Raw genomic sequence first — 15,764 nt, 5'->3', positions numbered from 1 at the left:
ATCTGTTGGATGTTACAGTATACAAATAACATTATAAACTAGGGCTACGTTGTAGCACTAACGGGCCCGAGCACACGCATTTTGAAGCCTGTTGCGGTTAGTGGAGAGAGCGATCAATGACCAAGCGTTGCATGCGTTTTGCGCACTGCAGCAAGGACAAACGCTTCACTTCCTGTGTCCGTCACACGGAAAATCCGTCCGTCTGTCCGTCCCAAAAAAAAACAAAATACGGAAAGACAGACGGACGAAAAAAAAAATATATTAAATCCGTCCGTCTGTCCGTCCCAAAATTTTTTAAATAATACGGACAGACAGACGGACATCTGTCCGTCCCAAAAAAAAAAAAATTTTTTAAAAATAATGCGGACAGACAGACGGATTTACTTTTAGTTACTTTAGTACTTTTAGTTACTTTTGTATTTTTAGTTACTTTTTAGTTACTTTCGTACTTTTAGTTACTTTTGTACTTTTAGTTACTTTCGTACTTTTAGTTACTTTTTAGTTACTTTTGTACTTTTAGTTACTTTTTAGTTACTTTTGTACTTTTAGTTACTTTTGTACTTTTAGTTACTTTTTAGTTACTTTCGTACTTTTAGTTACTTTTACTTTGTACTTTAGTTACTTTAGTTACTTTGTACTTTCTTTTTTTTTTTTACTTTAGTTACTTTGTACTTTAGTTACTTTGTACTTTGACTTTTAGTTACTTTTACTTTTAGTTACTTTTGTACTTTTAGTTACTTTTAGTTACTTTGTACTTTTAGTTACTTTTGTACTTTTAGTTACTTTTAGTTACTTTCGTACTTTTAGTTACTTTTAGTTACTTTTGTACTTTTAGTTACTTTTAGTTACTTTGTACTTTAAACTTAGTTACTTTTTCTTTGTTACTTTTACTTTGTACTTTAGTTACTTTGTACTTTATCTTTCTTTTCTGGTACTTTTAGTTACTTTTGTACTTTTAGTTACTTTTTAGTTACTTTTGTACTTTTAGTTACTTTTGTACTTTTAGTTACTTTTGTACTTTTAGTTACTTTTTAGTTACTTTTGTACTTTTAGTTACTTTTTAGTTACTTTTGTACTTTTAGTTACTTTTTAGTTACTTTTGTACTTTTAGTTACTTTTGTTTTGAATCCCCTGCAAACTTTGGTAACAATTTGAGCATGTCTAGGCCCTGAAAAAGCCCAAAAAGGGAAATACAAATCCTTCGAAATACAATAGGGCCTCCCACCGGAGGTGCTTGGGCCCTAATTAAATCTAATCAACTAAATTGACAAAAAGGGTCTCCAGATTAAGTGAGGACATATACAGGACAACCTGAAGAAATGTGAGTCATTGCTTTACTTTTGCAATAGATTTGTAAAAACGTGTAAATAAGTTATTATTATGGGCCCATGTGCAGACGTCTGTAATGCTTTTTAAAATTTAGTTTAAAGTATCACAAATTACAAAAAAACATTAAAAACAGCTACAAAAAATAGGACCTGATATCAACTGCACTTAGGCCCATATAAAGCCCATAGTCAACATTGTCAGAACCTATTATATAAAATGAGATTCTACTTCAGTGATTACATAAATAGAAATGTTTATTTTTGGACACAATTTACATATTTTGCAAATGCAAGTGTGAGACAATTGACAACATCAAACATTTCAGTTGAGACTATTGACTAATATGATCAAATTTTATTTAAGTGAACGATTTTATTTGTTTTGAAATAGTGAGTGAAACATCAAATTCACAATTGTATACAGAAATAGAGTGCAATATGATTTTTGTGTGAAATTACAGTTCAGAAAAATAACCCCAGTGTATATATTCTTTCCATTTTTGTAAAATATAAGATATAGTTGTATTATAAACTGATCCTCAGCATTGGCATTTCAAATGCATCCCATAAGAGAAACTAAAGTGCAGACCCAATTTTATTTCCTTACTTATAAATCTTGTCAATACAAAATCTATCAATATCAAGATGACCAGATTGAACAGGCTACTGTGCTGTGCTTTAGTTATCATCCCATTAAGACCTGAAACACACTTTCTCAATAAAAGGTTTCTATCACACATTTGAAGCCCATTGTATTATTTCTTACAATGTATTTAATGAGAATATGACCGAAATAGTAAATACACCCATTGAATATGTGGCATTTGCTGTGTGAGATACATGTAGCACCACAGCCCATTTCCCCTGAAGATAGCATTGTACTTTATAAAAGTGTATTATATTATTCTTCATGATATCAGCCGAGGAAGCAAATACTTAAATACATACAATGTGTGATTTAAAGCTGTTGCATTGTAACAAGTGAATAATGGCAAAAATGTATAAATGCAGAGGATCCAGGTAAGGTCAGCCTCACCAAAGCTGGTTTTACTTGATTTTCACAGAGTTAGACTCTGGAAGCTGCCGAGCAAAATCATTTAATCATTACAATGTTGAAGATGGAAATTAAATCTCAAGTTTTGTCATTAGTGACAATAATTGTTTGACTTTAGATGTATTTAACATGGAGCCAGTAGGAAAAAAAGTCACTGAGCTAAAGTGAGCGAACTGAAACTGATATATTAGTATAAACTTTAAAATCTAATTCAAGAAATTATTTTTCTTCAAACTATTAAAATACACACACAAGCAACAGTGAGATTTAGCATTAACTTTTCTTTCTTAAAAATTTATATTATGAAAATTTGAACTTCTATTTGTGTCTTTATTTGTTGTATTTGTGCTTTTTTAAAGCAGGATAAATGACCTGAAGTACCAGACTCCTGGTTCACTTCTCAGTTTTCTCTATTGCTTATGTTATTATTGGCCAAACCAGTTGCTGTACATAATCAAGTTTTCATGACTAACTAACTGTGTTACATAATTCATGTTTTGCAGACAAACAAGCACACGAACTGAGTCAGAAAAGTAAACTGTGTGTAGAGAGTCCAAGTACAGTAGCTTGTGCTGGATGGTCAATGTGAGCTATACTTTTTTCTGGCAGTGGCACATGTGAGATTGTTCAGCTGGACATTCAGCAGACAATCAGTTTCACTGGTTACATTTAGTTTTCTAAAAGCACATATCCCTCCAGCATCAGTGACAGCAGGTATCACAGTCAATATTTATCTGGCTGCAGGAAGACAAGTAAAGGAGACTTCTTTCTTGAGTTAAAACCAGTGAATCCACGCTAATCTCACAGAAAGTATTGATAGAATATTTATAGCACTTCTGGCAGGGCTGCGCTCTTTGCTGCAACAGGGAACACAAAGTTTATACAAAATGTGATCAGTAAACTGCAGTGATGAAAAGATTGACATTTAAGCCAGGCAATAAATATCCAATACTCACAATCAAAATTAATGAATAACATGAATCCTTGTGAAAATGTCCATATTCAAGAGATCTGTACTGACAAATAATATAAGGTGTCAATAAAAGTATGCACAGTTTATGGAGCAATGGGCACAAATTACTGTTAAGTTTGACCTAACACAGAAATAATCCTCTCACTTTGTGAAACATTGAATGTGGTTGTCTTCCTATTTTATCGCCAGTATCAAGGACACACATATGTAACTTAAATGACTCCTCATCATTCTAACATGCACATTTGCTCCGGTCCGAGTTCTCTGGGATTTCTGAGTTGGTCAGTCCGTTAACTCGGACGGTCCCGTCCGGGATCCACGACTTGTCCACACATCGTTCCATCCTCCTCATGATGAGGTCCAGCAGGACGTCCACAGCCTGGCTCACATTCTCCCCGTTAGCAGCACTTGTCTCAAAGTATGGGATACTGGACAGAAGAAAACTGCTGGGTCACAGACTGATGCTACCAATTACAATGAAACACATCTCTATGGGTTAAAATAAAAATAAAAATAAAATAAAAAGGTAAACGGTAGAGTAATCCCTTGACTTTCTACTTTTAACAAAAACTACTTATCTAGGTTAAATTGTTCAAAACTATTGGGTTTCAGTAATTACACTGTAGTTTTACAAAATAAAATAAAAATAAATGAAAAAAATATATATACACTTAGGTTAATTCTGTCAGTTTGGGTCCTCGATGCTATGGCATATTAGCTTTGGCTAACAATGACGACGACGCTTGACAACAATACGTTTTGCTGGTGTTTGGTGATCTCATACGATTTTTTATATAAAGAAAAATACAGAATATAATTAACCTGATTCTTTCAGGTTTAAAACATAAATCATAAAGCGTAGACTCCAATGAAATAAAAAATAAATCGCTGAAATCAAAACAAACATCAATCAAACATTTGATCATTTCTTTATGATTTACATGATGATTAACAACAAACGTCTGTGTGGAGAATCATTATTATGCAGGAAAATGGGCACATGGAACAGACGGTAATGCTGTGAACCAGTTAACGTAGGGTGACGACATGTGTTTTACACTGTGTTTTATTCTGAGGACATTTAAAACGTGTTATAAAGTTCACATCCTCTACGATATCTGTGTTTTTACTTCAGGTGTGTCTAATGGGGCCAGAGCAGGATATTTTACACATGCTCAAATATTTGCCTTTCGAGGAGGACCAGTTCAGGCAGACATTCTCCTGCACAGACTCTGGCAAACAATGCAGCCACTGCCTTCTTGACAAATGTTTGAGGGAGAGGTTCATGTACAGATGGATCAAAACAGTGACATACCCGTACTTCTCTGCCAACTCTCGTGCCTCGTCTTCTTTCACCGCTCTCTGATCCGTCAGGTCACATTTGTTGCCACATAGAACGATGTCTGGATTTTCGCAGTATGCGTGAATCTGTAACTGACCTGAAAGACACATAACATTTAGTTTTAATGTGATTTTTACATTTAGGTGGAGCAGAGTTACGATGCCATCAGCATTTTTTTGAAACTGCAGAGTTTGTGATGTAAAATAAAGAGGTGAACTGGAAATTAAACACATAACGCAATGGAAAAAAGCAGTAAGAGAAACATTCCCTCTCCTTACAGTAAACACAACTCAGAAAAAGTTTGTCAGGCGTCTGTAACAAGGAATTAACGAAGATAAAAGTGCTGTGGAAGTGGATTAAGTAAAACAGGATGTGACTCGCAGCAATGTCGTTATCCATCGGGGTGTTTCACTGTCCTACGCCAATGTGGTAGACATCGCCAAACCCTGCTACCATTAGTGGATCATATCCACCGGAAATAAGATATTTGAGCAGAGAAAATGCAGCAGATTTGGGCAAAATAACATTTGCACAAAGAGAATTTTAACTGGAAGAGACACATTTAGCACACATCTAACAACAATCTATTATCGGATGCTACATGAGCCAGACTCAAAGCTTTTGTGAACAAATAACAAGAAATCTAACAGAATGAAATGTCGTTTGCACTCGTATTTCTCTTAAAATAAAAGATTTGTGTGGTGATTATCTGTAGAATCATCAGCTTTAATGACAACAGATGAACGTACTCATCCAGTTTCGGACATTGAGGAAACTTTGCTCATTTGTGAGGTCAAACAGGAGGAGGAAACCCATCGCATCTCTGAAGAACGCGGTCGTCAAACTCCGAAACCTAAAATCATTCAGAAAAGACTTCATGAGAAATGGAATTACTTATGATAAAGACACAGGAGAGGTGATATGATATAGGAGTTTCAGTAAGGTGATTAAGTGCTTCATGTACCTCTCCTGTCCGGCAGTGTCCCACAGCTGCATGTGGATCTTCTGCCCTTTACCTGAGGATCCATCTTGACCTGAGGATTTGTAGACCTGAGAGAAAAAAAGAAAAACGTAACATCAAAAACTAACAGGACCTTCTCTGCTCTACATTTACCAGCTAGTTATAAAACAAGAACAAGGACATCATCATCCTGTTGTGGGAACACGATTAAGAGCACTTGCCTCCACTAGAAAAAACAAGTACAACTAGTGAAAGACAAGAAATACATGGCAACACCCATCCAGTTACTCATGTATGCATTTGTTTGAGCTGTAGCGAGAAGTCAGAGGAGAGCAACCAACGGCCCGGCCTCAAAAGAGTAGCTCCTGTTGCTATGTCGGTAATATTGTTATATCTGCTATAGACCGGAGTTTACTCAGCTACAAGTGAGTGACTTGAGCTCACAGGAGAAGTGTGGTGGGGAGAGAAGTGACACACACAAAATATAAATAGGTTTCAAGGCAAATTCAATTTTAAACAAATAAACTTTTAAGGATTTACAGACTAAACAATATGTGTGTGAGTTTTGTTTTTTTGGGGGGCATTTCACCTTTATTGATAAAAGACGCACAGCAAAGGGGCTGAGGTGGAACCGACCGGAAGAGGACTCAAATCTCTTTAAATATGTGTTTATATGTATCCGAGCCTTGTGCCGTGATCTCACACATTGTCATAGTGTGTGAGGACACAGTATCTATTTCTACACCAGTAATCTCTGTCAATCAAATATCAAAATCAGTACCTACATACATGTTGCAATGCAGAATACAACACTCATAAAAGGTATCTTGTTTATTCATGAATAAATAAGTCAAATATAAACCCTGCATTTCAGTGCTTTAAAAGATTAAACAAACCAGATTGTTATAAAAAAAAAAACATTTGTAATCCCAAAATGAGCAGCATTAATCTGCTATTTGATGGTAAAATATATGTGTTTTGTTATTAGTGTTCCATCCTCATCCAACAGTTCAGGGAGGGACTTTAATAAAAAGGGCCCAGTGTTATTTCACATTTAATTCCTAATAATAATCTCCACATGTTTTCTATCATCTCTTCATCAGTGCAACAAACACTTTCCTCAGCCAGCAACCAGGGGAGGGGTTAGGGAGATGTTTGAAGTCACATTGTAATTAATTATTGTGCTTTAACCATGACAACTATTTTTGGCGTTTAAAAAGAGCTGCTCTGAAAGTGGCGATTTTATAGTTAATGCAACTTTTCAAATCACTTTACTTTGGAAGATATTCTCATGCAGCATTAACCTGCTGTAAATTTTAATAAGAACCGATGAAAGACGTGAAATGAAGAGAAATTAAAGGGAACTTAAATTCAGTAAGTAAACAGAACTGACTGTTAATGTCCTGTATAGTCGTGATAAAACAATTAGTCAGGCACATTCCTGCAGGAGGAGGTCAGCAGCATTAGAGACGGAGTATTGAGTAAATATGAACACTGCTCAGCTGTTTGCCAATGGCATGAAGTGTTTATTCTTAAGGAGGGTTCTGCTCACCGACATCAGTCAGTGCTCAGATTTCTGGTGCAACCTTCATCAGTAGTCTTTTGTTACACCGGTCTTACTTAATGGTGTAGGAATGCGTTAAAGCTCTTAATTAGGCAACAACAAGAGCTTGTGGAAACACTTAGAAGCAAGGAAATGAGTTGAGCGTAGCATCCACGTGTGCTTTTACCGCGCTAACAACTCCACTCTATCCTTTATTTTACTATTTCATTCAAAGGCGATTGAACCTACCACTCGTTTTTCTCTGAAGTCTATCCCGACTGTGGTGATGAACTTGGAGTTAAACGTGCCATCTGTGTATTGGTAGAGGAAGCTGGTTTTTCCCACGCCGGAGTCACCGAGGGCTAGGAATTTGATGAGGTAATCATAGTCCCCATCCGACATTGTGAGTCCTTAATATCTGAAACGCACAAACAAAACAAATCAACAATCACACTCGGTGCCACAGAAATATATCTGAAATTGAAACGTTTTTTATTCCCCAGATGACAACAGTTGGACCAAAACCCTAACAATCTACATCTTATCCAAGCAATTAAACATCAGCCAACCCTATACATCCATGTAATTATGGATATTTAATTACATGGATGTATAACAACTGTCTGTGTAGCCAAAGCCTGATATAACTCATTACTCTGTGCCACAGGATTCAATTATTGTCAAAACTTTATATTTAAAGTCTTTATGTAAAACTAAATAAATAAACTAAAAGCTATTAAAAGATGTCTCAATCAAAGCCAGTTTGTACAGCACACAGTCCTGAGAGGAGGCAACACAAATGGAAACAGCTGTGAGTCAATATATTTGTCTCCAAACACATAATCAAACCACCTTTTCTTATTATATGTTGAATAAACAATAACGATAATACTGCCTATCATCTTTAAACATGTTCCTTCCTCATTCTGGTTCAGGTCAACAGCCAGTCAACAGTCAGGTTGCAGTTTTACATCCATGTCCGTTCAGACTAATACATGCAGTGGAGCAATGGAAGGAATTTCAGATCAATACAAACAACCACAGTTTAGAGGTGGAAAAATGGAAATATGGTCACAATCTCCCCTTGTGTTTGTGCAGAACATTACGATGTCACAGTGAAGTTGACATTTGCACTATTCGATTTAAATGCCAGCACTGCCAGAATACTTATCCTATTTAATATCTGTGTGAAATTGTCATAACGACTATGTAACAGTAACAGTTATGGCCCAAATAAATGTGTTCATCACCTCATCCTCGGGTCTGACCGAATGTTTGTGCCACAGGTAATGACATTTCCTCCACATCCCTCAGAATATCACGTTCATAAGACGGACTCAGTCAGTACTGACATCATGAATCTAGTGTGTAACATCCTTTACTCTAGTATTATGCAAGACCTCCGCAGCGTCCACCGCACGCTGTTGTGGGCTAATGTGTGTAACGCAAGATCTGTTTCATGTTGCTGACACGGTGACAGGAAACATTTTAAATTCACAGTCACAGTCACATAACAAAACAGAAAACACTTGAGTTTTCTCACCTTATTACAACATCCAGAAATTAGTAGTAGAATGTAGTTTTACACAGTAAATGTGGAAGTTATTTTAGTTAAGGAACTAAGTATGAAATTATTCTCACATTTACACATCGAGTATGAGCAGCTTCCTTTGATATCTACTTGATCCAACATTCTTGTTACTAACGGTCGACTAATTCTAGTCAAAACAATCAGGAGAGAGCGCAGATGCATCATGTGACCACTGCATAGAAAAGTTTTCAGACAAGTCTTAAATTCTTTCTGTGTAAAACCCACTGGACCTTTCATCTGGAGACATAAGCTGCTTAAGGTCTCGTGCAAAATCAAGATCCATGATAAATGTGGTCAGATGGAAACAGCATCTTTAAGCACTGAGCTCAGCCCAACGAACCCTGGAACATGTTAGACTTCTATTTAAATCCTTTAAAAGCCATAGTTCTTTTCCATCGGGCGGCTCGACTTTAGACGATGAGCTCAGCCACTAAGAGACAAATTCTGGAAACTCCTGCTTTAATGCGATGATTATTTGTGTCTGACATTCCTTTTATCTTTAACAATATCCTCTCAGGTTCCTGCTTTGACTTGATAAACTTTAATTTCTAATCTCATTACCTGATTACTGATCTTATGATTTACTGTTGGGATTCAGTTTCTAACTCTGCTTTATGGATATATAATGATTATCTTCGCCAGGGAGGTTTGTTTGTAAGCAAGATTGCATAAAAACAACAGAACGGATTTCCAGAGAACTTGGGGGCAGGATGTGGTATGGGTCAGGGAAGGATCTGTTGAATCGCAGCTCAGATCTTCAACATTGCATCATGTTCTTTAACAACTTCACCATTTCCCAAGGGTATAATTCATGGATTTCGATGAAAAATGATTTCTATGTACAAGTGTGTGAAATGACTGCTTGGCCTCTCGTTTACATTTTCATTTCTCACTGTGAGGCAAAGCAACCACAAATCCATAGCTGGTCACATGATCCCCTTAAATAACCTCCCTCACTGTAAACTGCCACCGTACAGTGTAACATTGCGAAGCAGCTTTGTGTCAGTCAGTGAAAACCACATTCCTCACCTCTGTACATGCATCTTCAAATTGACATGTGAGCAAGAACGCTAACTTAAAACTTTCCATCTCATTTGATCTTTCGGTGCACCACTTTCCTCTTGTCTTTCATTCAAAGGCCCTGCCAGCAAGTACACCATGCCAATGTATTAGGTTCAACTAGTAAATGCTGCATTTGTGGCTGCTAGAATGTTCAGTTTTGTTGAAACTGATATGTTGATTCACATTTATGATCATTATGGACGTGGCAGTTTGTGTGAATCTGTCCTGCACCTTATTTTTTGGTCCATGATTCTAAAAATGTTTTCGAATCCATTCATATCAACAAGGACCAACCTCCATCCTGATCATAAAGTGAAATCTGTGTCCGTCTAAAGTTTTTTCACTAACACCTGAACATTATAAACTCCACAAAGGGAGCATGTATTGTTTTAGCTATTTGTACCTAATAAACACATCAAAATGTGAGCGTGAAAAAGCTCCTTTCATACATTGGGTGGTGGAACAGTCTTGTTTAAAGAGCTTAGTTATAAAGTGATCCAACAGCTGAGGGTCGAATTAATCTGCACATATAAATTACGATACTACCCATGTTACTCTTATCAGTATTTAAAATCCCTGACACAAGCTTAAGTAACTACATGTTGTGTGGTTCAGTATAAACAGGCCCTGGAAGTGACGCAGTAAAGCTAAACCACACACATGCAGATTGTGTCAGCAAACTTCTGCAGACTATAATCAGGCTTTTTAGACGACTCTGTTAGAAAACAAGAACTGGTATAATCCCATGTTAACCAAAGTTATCTTGAAAATAAAGTAAACGATCATTCATAATTAAATACTGTATGTCTAATACACACGTTTAAATTTTGCGAAGCCTTTTACTCACAGTGCACTTCTCGGCCCGATCACATCTGTGAAAGGGAAGCGAGCTCCGATGGAGAGTGTGATCTTGTTTGAGGAAAGAAAACAGAGTGTAGCAAGCAGTCAGAAAGAACCAGAAGTCGTATCCTCTTTACTGCCTTAACACAAACCTCTCTGAAACAACAACACCCCCACCTGCCTTGTGAACGTAAACACAACAGAGCTGGTGAGAAAAGAAAGAGACATGAAGACATTCAGAAAGCTCCTCTCTGAGAAACCTGACTGTTCTTACCGATTGCCATCTTGATAAATCAACTTTAATTATTACTTTTCATACGTAAGGAATCATGAAGGATACATTATAGTCTTATAATGCAGAACTTCCCCTCATGAGGAAAAGGCCTCACAAGCATCTGGACTAAATTTATCTGTGTTTTTACTGACAACTAGAACTTTTCTACCCAGGAAGGAAGCAACATCTTCAGGCTGGTGAGATGCTCCGTGTATCAGATCGTATCAGCTTTGATGGTATCTTTTGAGTTTCAATGAAAGTATGTCGCTTATTACAACTGAGAAGATAAAAAAAGTCATTAACAAAGAGGAATGCAATATTTATTTCTCCTCAAAGCCGATTAGCTGAAACACCATGAAAAACTAACACCATGTGATGTCAGTAGTACATCTTTATAAAATTATCACCGCTCACTGTGACAGAGTAGCCATCGGTGCGGATAATGAATCGGGGGGTAAACTTATACAAGGTGCATTTTACTACAAAAATGTGAGTCTTAAAAAATGACTACAAAGTAATCAATGATCATTATAAATACAATGTGCAGAAAGAGGGAGAGGCAGCGATCAACAGGTTCCCATAACGCATTTTGGCCTCGAGTGTAATAATGCCCTGAGTGCAAAGACTGAATAACACTGTGGCATTTAAAAAAATATTTACATCAACATCATCCTGTGTTGCAGCTGCATTTGCAGAATTAATATGTGAATTAAAATCCATGTCTGCATTGACCACCGAGGGTGTAAGAAGACTGAGTGTTGGTATTTTCCTAAATAACATGAGTTCTGTAAACTACACCTGTGGAAGCAGGACTCCACCATGTTGGACTGTCTAAATCAGAAGCAGCAGAAATGGCCTCATGTGTGTTATCATTTATGTTTTCTCTGTCCTATGATTCTCTATCTGTAACTTATTGAAAATGTCCTCCATCTTGACCAGAACGCTCGGGACAAATGTTGAATTGGTCCTAAAGAAAAGGACGTTATTATGAAATATTGGAAATCTCCTGCCTCACCATCTTTGTGTGCCTGGCTAAAAGGTACCATGTTTTTCCTGAGCCTTAAAAAGATTAAATAAGCCCTTTGAGGATGTTGGGATCATTTCACTAGGAAATAGCAACCTTTGGTTTCATATTTTAATAACCTGCCTGTATTCCTCCTGATTAAGGATTACTCTGTACTCCCCTTGTCTGATTGACACACCATTGGACTGTTGTGATCATCCTCTCAAGAGGGAGTTTGAACTTTTGCCCTCAGGCCACCATTACAGGGCGCCCGTTCGGAAGACAAAAATACTTGTGTAAGTGCTATTGATATGCTTAACAGAAATTAGCACAAATTATTTCCCCTTGTGGGAAAATAAAGATAAGAAAGGTGAGATAAAGATAATACTGTAGTGTTGTAGGAAAAGTAAATCCTTAAGTTTGAATTGTGGCTAACGGTGGGCGGGTTTATTTGCTTGTTTGTTGGTTTTTTGACATGCCTCGTTTGTTAAATATGCTAATATATATATTTAAATACTGAACCTGTTCACCTGTATTCCACATGTCTCTATCGATAAAATGAAGAAAAAAGAAAAACATATCATCTCTTACAACCCTTTCCTGTGTAAATAGAGTTTTAAAAAGCAGAAGTTGGGAAGCTCTGAGCTGCACCTCGCTATCTGTTGGGCAAACTCCTGCAGTGGGAGTGAACCTGGTAGCTGTGATTAGCAGGCGTGTATACCCACCACCAGCCAGCAAACAGCCGAGCGGAGCAGCAAACACAAAAGCAGCTTTAATCATTTGTCAGGGAGGAGTGGAGGAGTGGAGGACCCACCCTGGGCAGCCGTCCAACTCAGAGGCTGGCAGCTACCGGGGAAAATCCGGATATGCACATACCACTAACTTCAGTTTAACTACTCCAGAAGAGAAGGGTGCAGCACTAAGATGATGAGGACGTACATGGAAAGACTTTGAGCATGGGAACACCAAGCATCTTTAAAAGCTAAATATCTGCTAAGGAAAATACCTGAGGGCTTATCTGCAAACAAACAAACAAACAAACAAACACTAAAATCAATTAAGTGAAACAAACAGAAAAACTAATGACCCTCAGCTGGTCCTCATGTGGTTGCCAGTGCAGGTCAGGTGACCTCTCAAACAGGAAATAATCACCTTTTTAAAAAAAACTTAATATGGATCCTGAACTTAAAGGAAACGTGTCTGATCCTCTGCCACACGTACATGTGTCCACACACGCCTCAGACCAGTGACACATATGAAATCTACTTGAGGAGACACGTTTCCACTGGTGTGAAGGGGTTGTGATCACTGCTATTGAGCAAGTGTGGAGGAGAAGTGGAGCAGAGGATGATAAGCAGGTGGAGAAATGTTCCCACAGCTCTGGCTGATAAACCGCGGCTCAGCCGACATGACAGCGGAGGTGGTTGTAGCCAGAAGTGAGAGATAAGAGTGTGATAAAGTCACAGGAGAAGTTTCCAGAGTGAGCCTCGCTCCTGACAGATGCTACAACCTGCGCTCGGGCTGCGTTCGTCATGTTATTTCCTGAAAACAGTGTGAACACTCACCGGCCCCGGGGCGTCGCTGCTGCCGCTGCTGCTCTGGGTCCTGGGGAAGTGGATTTCACGTCTTCAGAAGTAATAACGAAGAGCTGGAAAGTAAATGGAGGAGTTCTTCACTTTGAGAGTCGCCTGTGATCCATGAGTCGACTGCTGCTGCTTCATTAACACCGAACACCAGCTCCTCTCTGTCTCCGACACTCAGCTCCTCCCCACGGACCGATCACTCACAGCCGGATGAGTGAAGGGGAAACGGGCGGTGCAACACTTGTGACAACCAGAGCTGCTGCGCCTCCACTGTAATAATACACATACGTTACATTACTCATTACTTTTACATTACTCATTACTTTTACATTACTCCCTACTTTTACCTTACTGATTACTTTTACATTACTCATTACTTTTACATTACTCCCTACTTTTACCTTACTGATTACTTTTACATTACTCATTACTTTTACTTTACTGATTACTTTTACATTACAGATTACTTTTACGTCACAGATTACTTTTACGTTACTCATTACTTTTACCGTGGAGGGATGTGTGTAAGATTTAGGTGAAAGGGATCTTTTGGCAGTACTTGAATATAAAGTAATCCTAGTGATATTTTCACTATTGTGTGTGATCATCTAAATTGTACGAATTGTCGTAGAATGGGACCTTTTTATTTAAATATTTTATATTTATATTGAAAGCGGGTCCTCTCTACGGAGGCCGCCATGTTTTTTTTTTACACTAGTCCAAACTGACAAATTAAATACCTTTTGAGTTTTTATCACAACTGAAGGCTACCACAGGTTCTCTGTCATGTTTGGAAGGGGAGGCTGAGGTGAGGGGTGTTCAGCTGCAACATGCAACTTCACCACTAGATGGCGCTAAATTATACACACTAAACCTTTAAATGGTGCGGGGTGATTTAATTAGTAATTTGAAGTATTTTGTTGTTTGGGGACAAATAATTTGTTTTGATAAAGTTTACATATATCATCAGCTTTATCGACTGTATGTAAAACCTCATGTGTAACAAGAACAAATGATCAGACAGTGAAGTCGGACAGGATCTTGCCCTGTTTGGCAAGAGGAAGCCATAATTCAGCCTCTGGATACACTCCTCTAGACTAAAATTAATATAAATATGAAATACCACTGCACTTTCATAGTAAAACCTATTGTTACAAAAGAAACTGACAAAAAATGTTTCAGCATTTTAATCCCAGACTATGATTAGTTTTTAAATTTGAATGTGCTGAAACACTCAATCTGAAAACTCGTGTCTCATTTTATCTAACATATTCAATTGACTGGGAGGATCTATTTCTTCTAACATGCTTGGGTGTATTTTGAGATGCGTTAACCGTCATAGGATGCGTTAAAAGTTGAATTTAAATTTTAATATTAGTTTTAATGCCAGCTGGTCAGTCCAAAAGAGAATTTCACTTCTCAGCATGTTCATCATGGGGTTTGCTGAGTGACACAGTTTTAAATGTACCAAAATTACTATGACCACAACTGTGACATTTCACAAATCAAGCACTCTTATTATCACTCTTTATTGTCTGGTGGAGGTTCAGCAGCAACAGTTCTTATGATCGACTTTCAACAGTTACTCAGTAAAATATACTTACACTCAAGTGCTTTATTCTCATTTCATGTCACTTTATGCTTTTTACTCCACCACAGTTCAAAGAGAGGTGTAGTGCTTTTGACTCCACTCCAATTATTTGACAGTTTTAGTTAGACATGAGATTAAGATTTACTGTTTTTCAAGTCTGTCCGGACATGGGTGAGGCCATGAAGAGGTCCCATCCTACTCTGATCCCAGTGGAAGCTCCTCCTTCTGTGCAAACATTTTTATATCGTGTTACTCTTTCACTATTTTAGTATTTCCATCTACTTCTTCCACCACATTGTAAGTGAAGATTCCAATTGAAGTTTTTAAGACTTTTTTCACCCCTGACACATAAAATAGATTGTTGATTTTATGAATTGAAAAACTAAATTTCATACATTTTTAGGCTTATCTGAACCACAGACCTTGTTTCCTGAGAATATGTTCATCCCTGTGGGGAAAGAACATTGGAAATCTTGCAAAGGAGCCAAGTCGCTGAAATTCTTCCAGGTTCTGGCTGTGGTACAAACATGGTTAATCATGAATGCCTGGTGGTCACTCAAGACTGTGGCTTTACAAAGCTTTCAGTTGAGTTTTAAAAGATATTTAGACTCAGACCAAA

At 37.5% G+C, this 15,764-nt stretch overlaps 1 protein-coding gene across 3 annotated transcripts; it reads right to left on the bottom strand.

Moving 5' to 3' along the window:
* Nucleotides 1-1,565: 1,565 nt before the first annotated feature.
* On the bottom strand, nt 1,566-13,791 carry rab27a (RAB27A, member RAS oncogene family). 3 transcript variants are annotated; one of them, XM_035162702.2, is made up of 6 exons: nt 13,537-13,791; nt 7,451-7,619; nt 5,662-5,747; nt 5,447-5,550; nt 4,677-4,794; nt 1,566-3,783 (listed from the first exon to the last, which is right to left on the bottom strand). In XM_035162702.2, the coding sequence occupies exons 2-6, from the start codon at nt 7,601-7,603 to the stop codon at nt 3,588-3,590; spliced, it is 657 nt and encodes a 218-aa protein (XP_035018593.1). In that variant the 5' UTR covers nt 7,604-7,619; nt 13,537-13,791; the 3' UTR covers nt 1,566-3,587. The 3 variants fall into 3 exon arrangements, with proteins under 3 accessions (XP_035018593.1, XP_035018575.1, XP_035018585.1); XM_035162684.2 differs by having other exon boundaries at nt 4,671-4,794; nt 13,537-13,784; XM_035162694.2 differs by lacking the exon at nt 13,537-13,791 and adding an exon at nt 10,702-10,833 and having other exon boundaries at nt 4,671-4,794.
* Between the last annotated feature and the right edge of the window lie 1,973 nt (nt 13,792-15,764).

This window comes from Hippoglossus stenolepis, chromosome 1 (assembly GCF_022539355.2).
Source record: "Hippoglossus stenolepis isolate QCI-W04-F060 chromosome 1, HSTE1.2, whole genome shotgun sequence".
Taxonomy (NCBI): Eukaryota; Metazoa; Chordata; class Actinopteri; order Pleuronectiformes; family Pleuronectidae; genus Hippoglossus; species Hippoglossus stenolepis.
The sequence above is the reverse complement of the archived record's forward strand: the minus strand, read 5'-3'. Positions and strand labels throughout refer to the sequence as shown.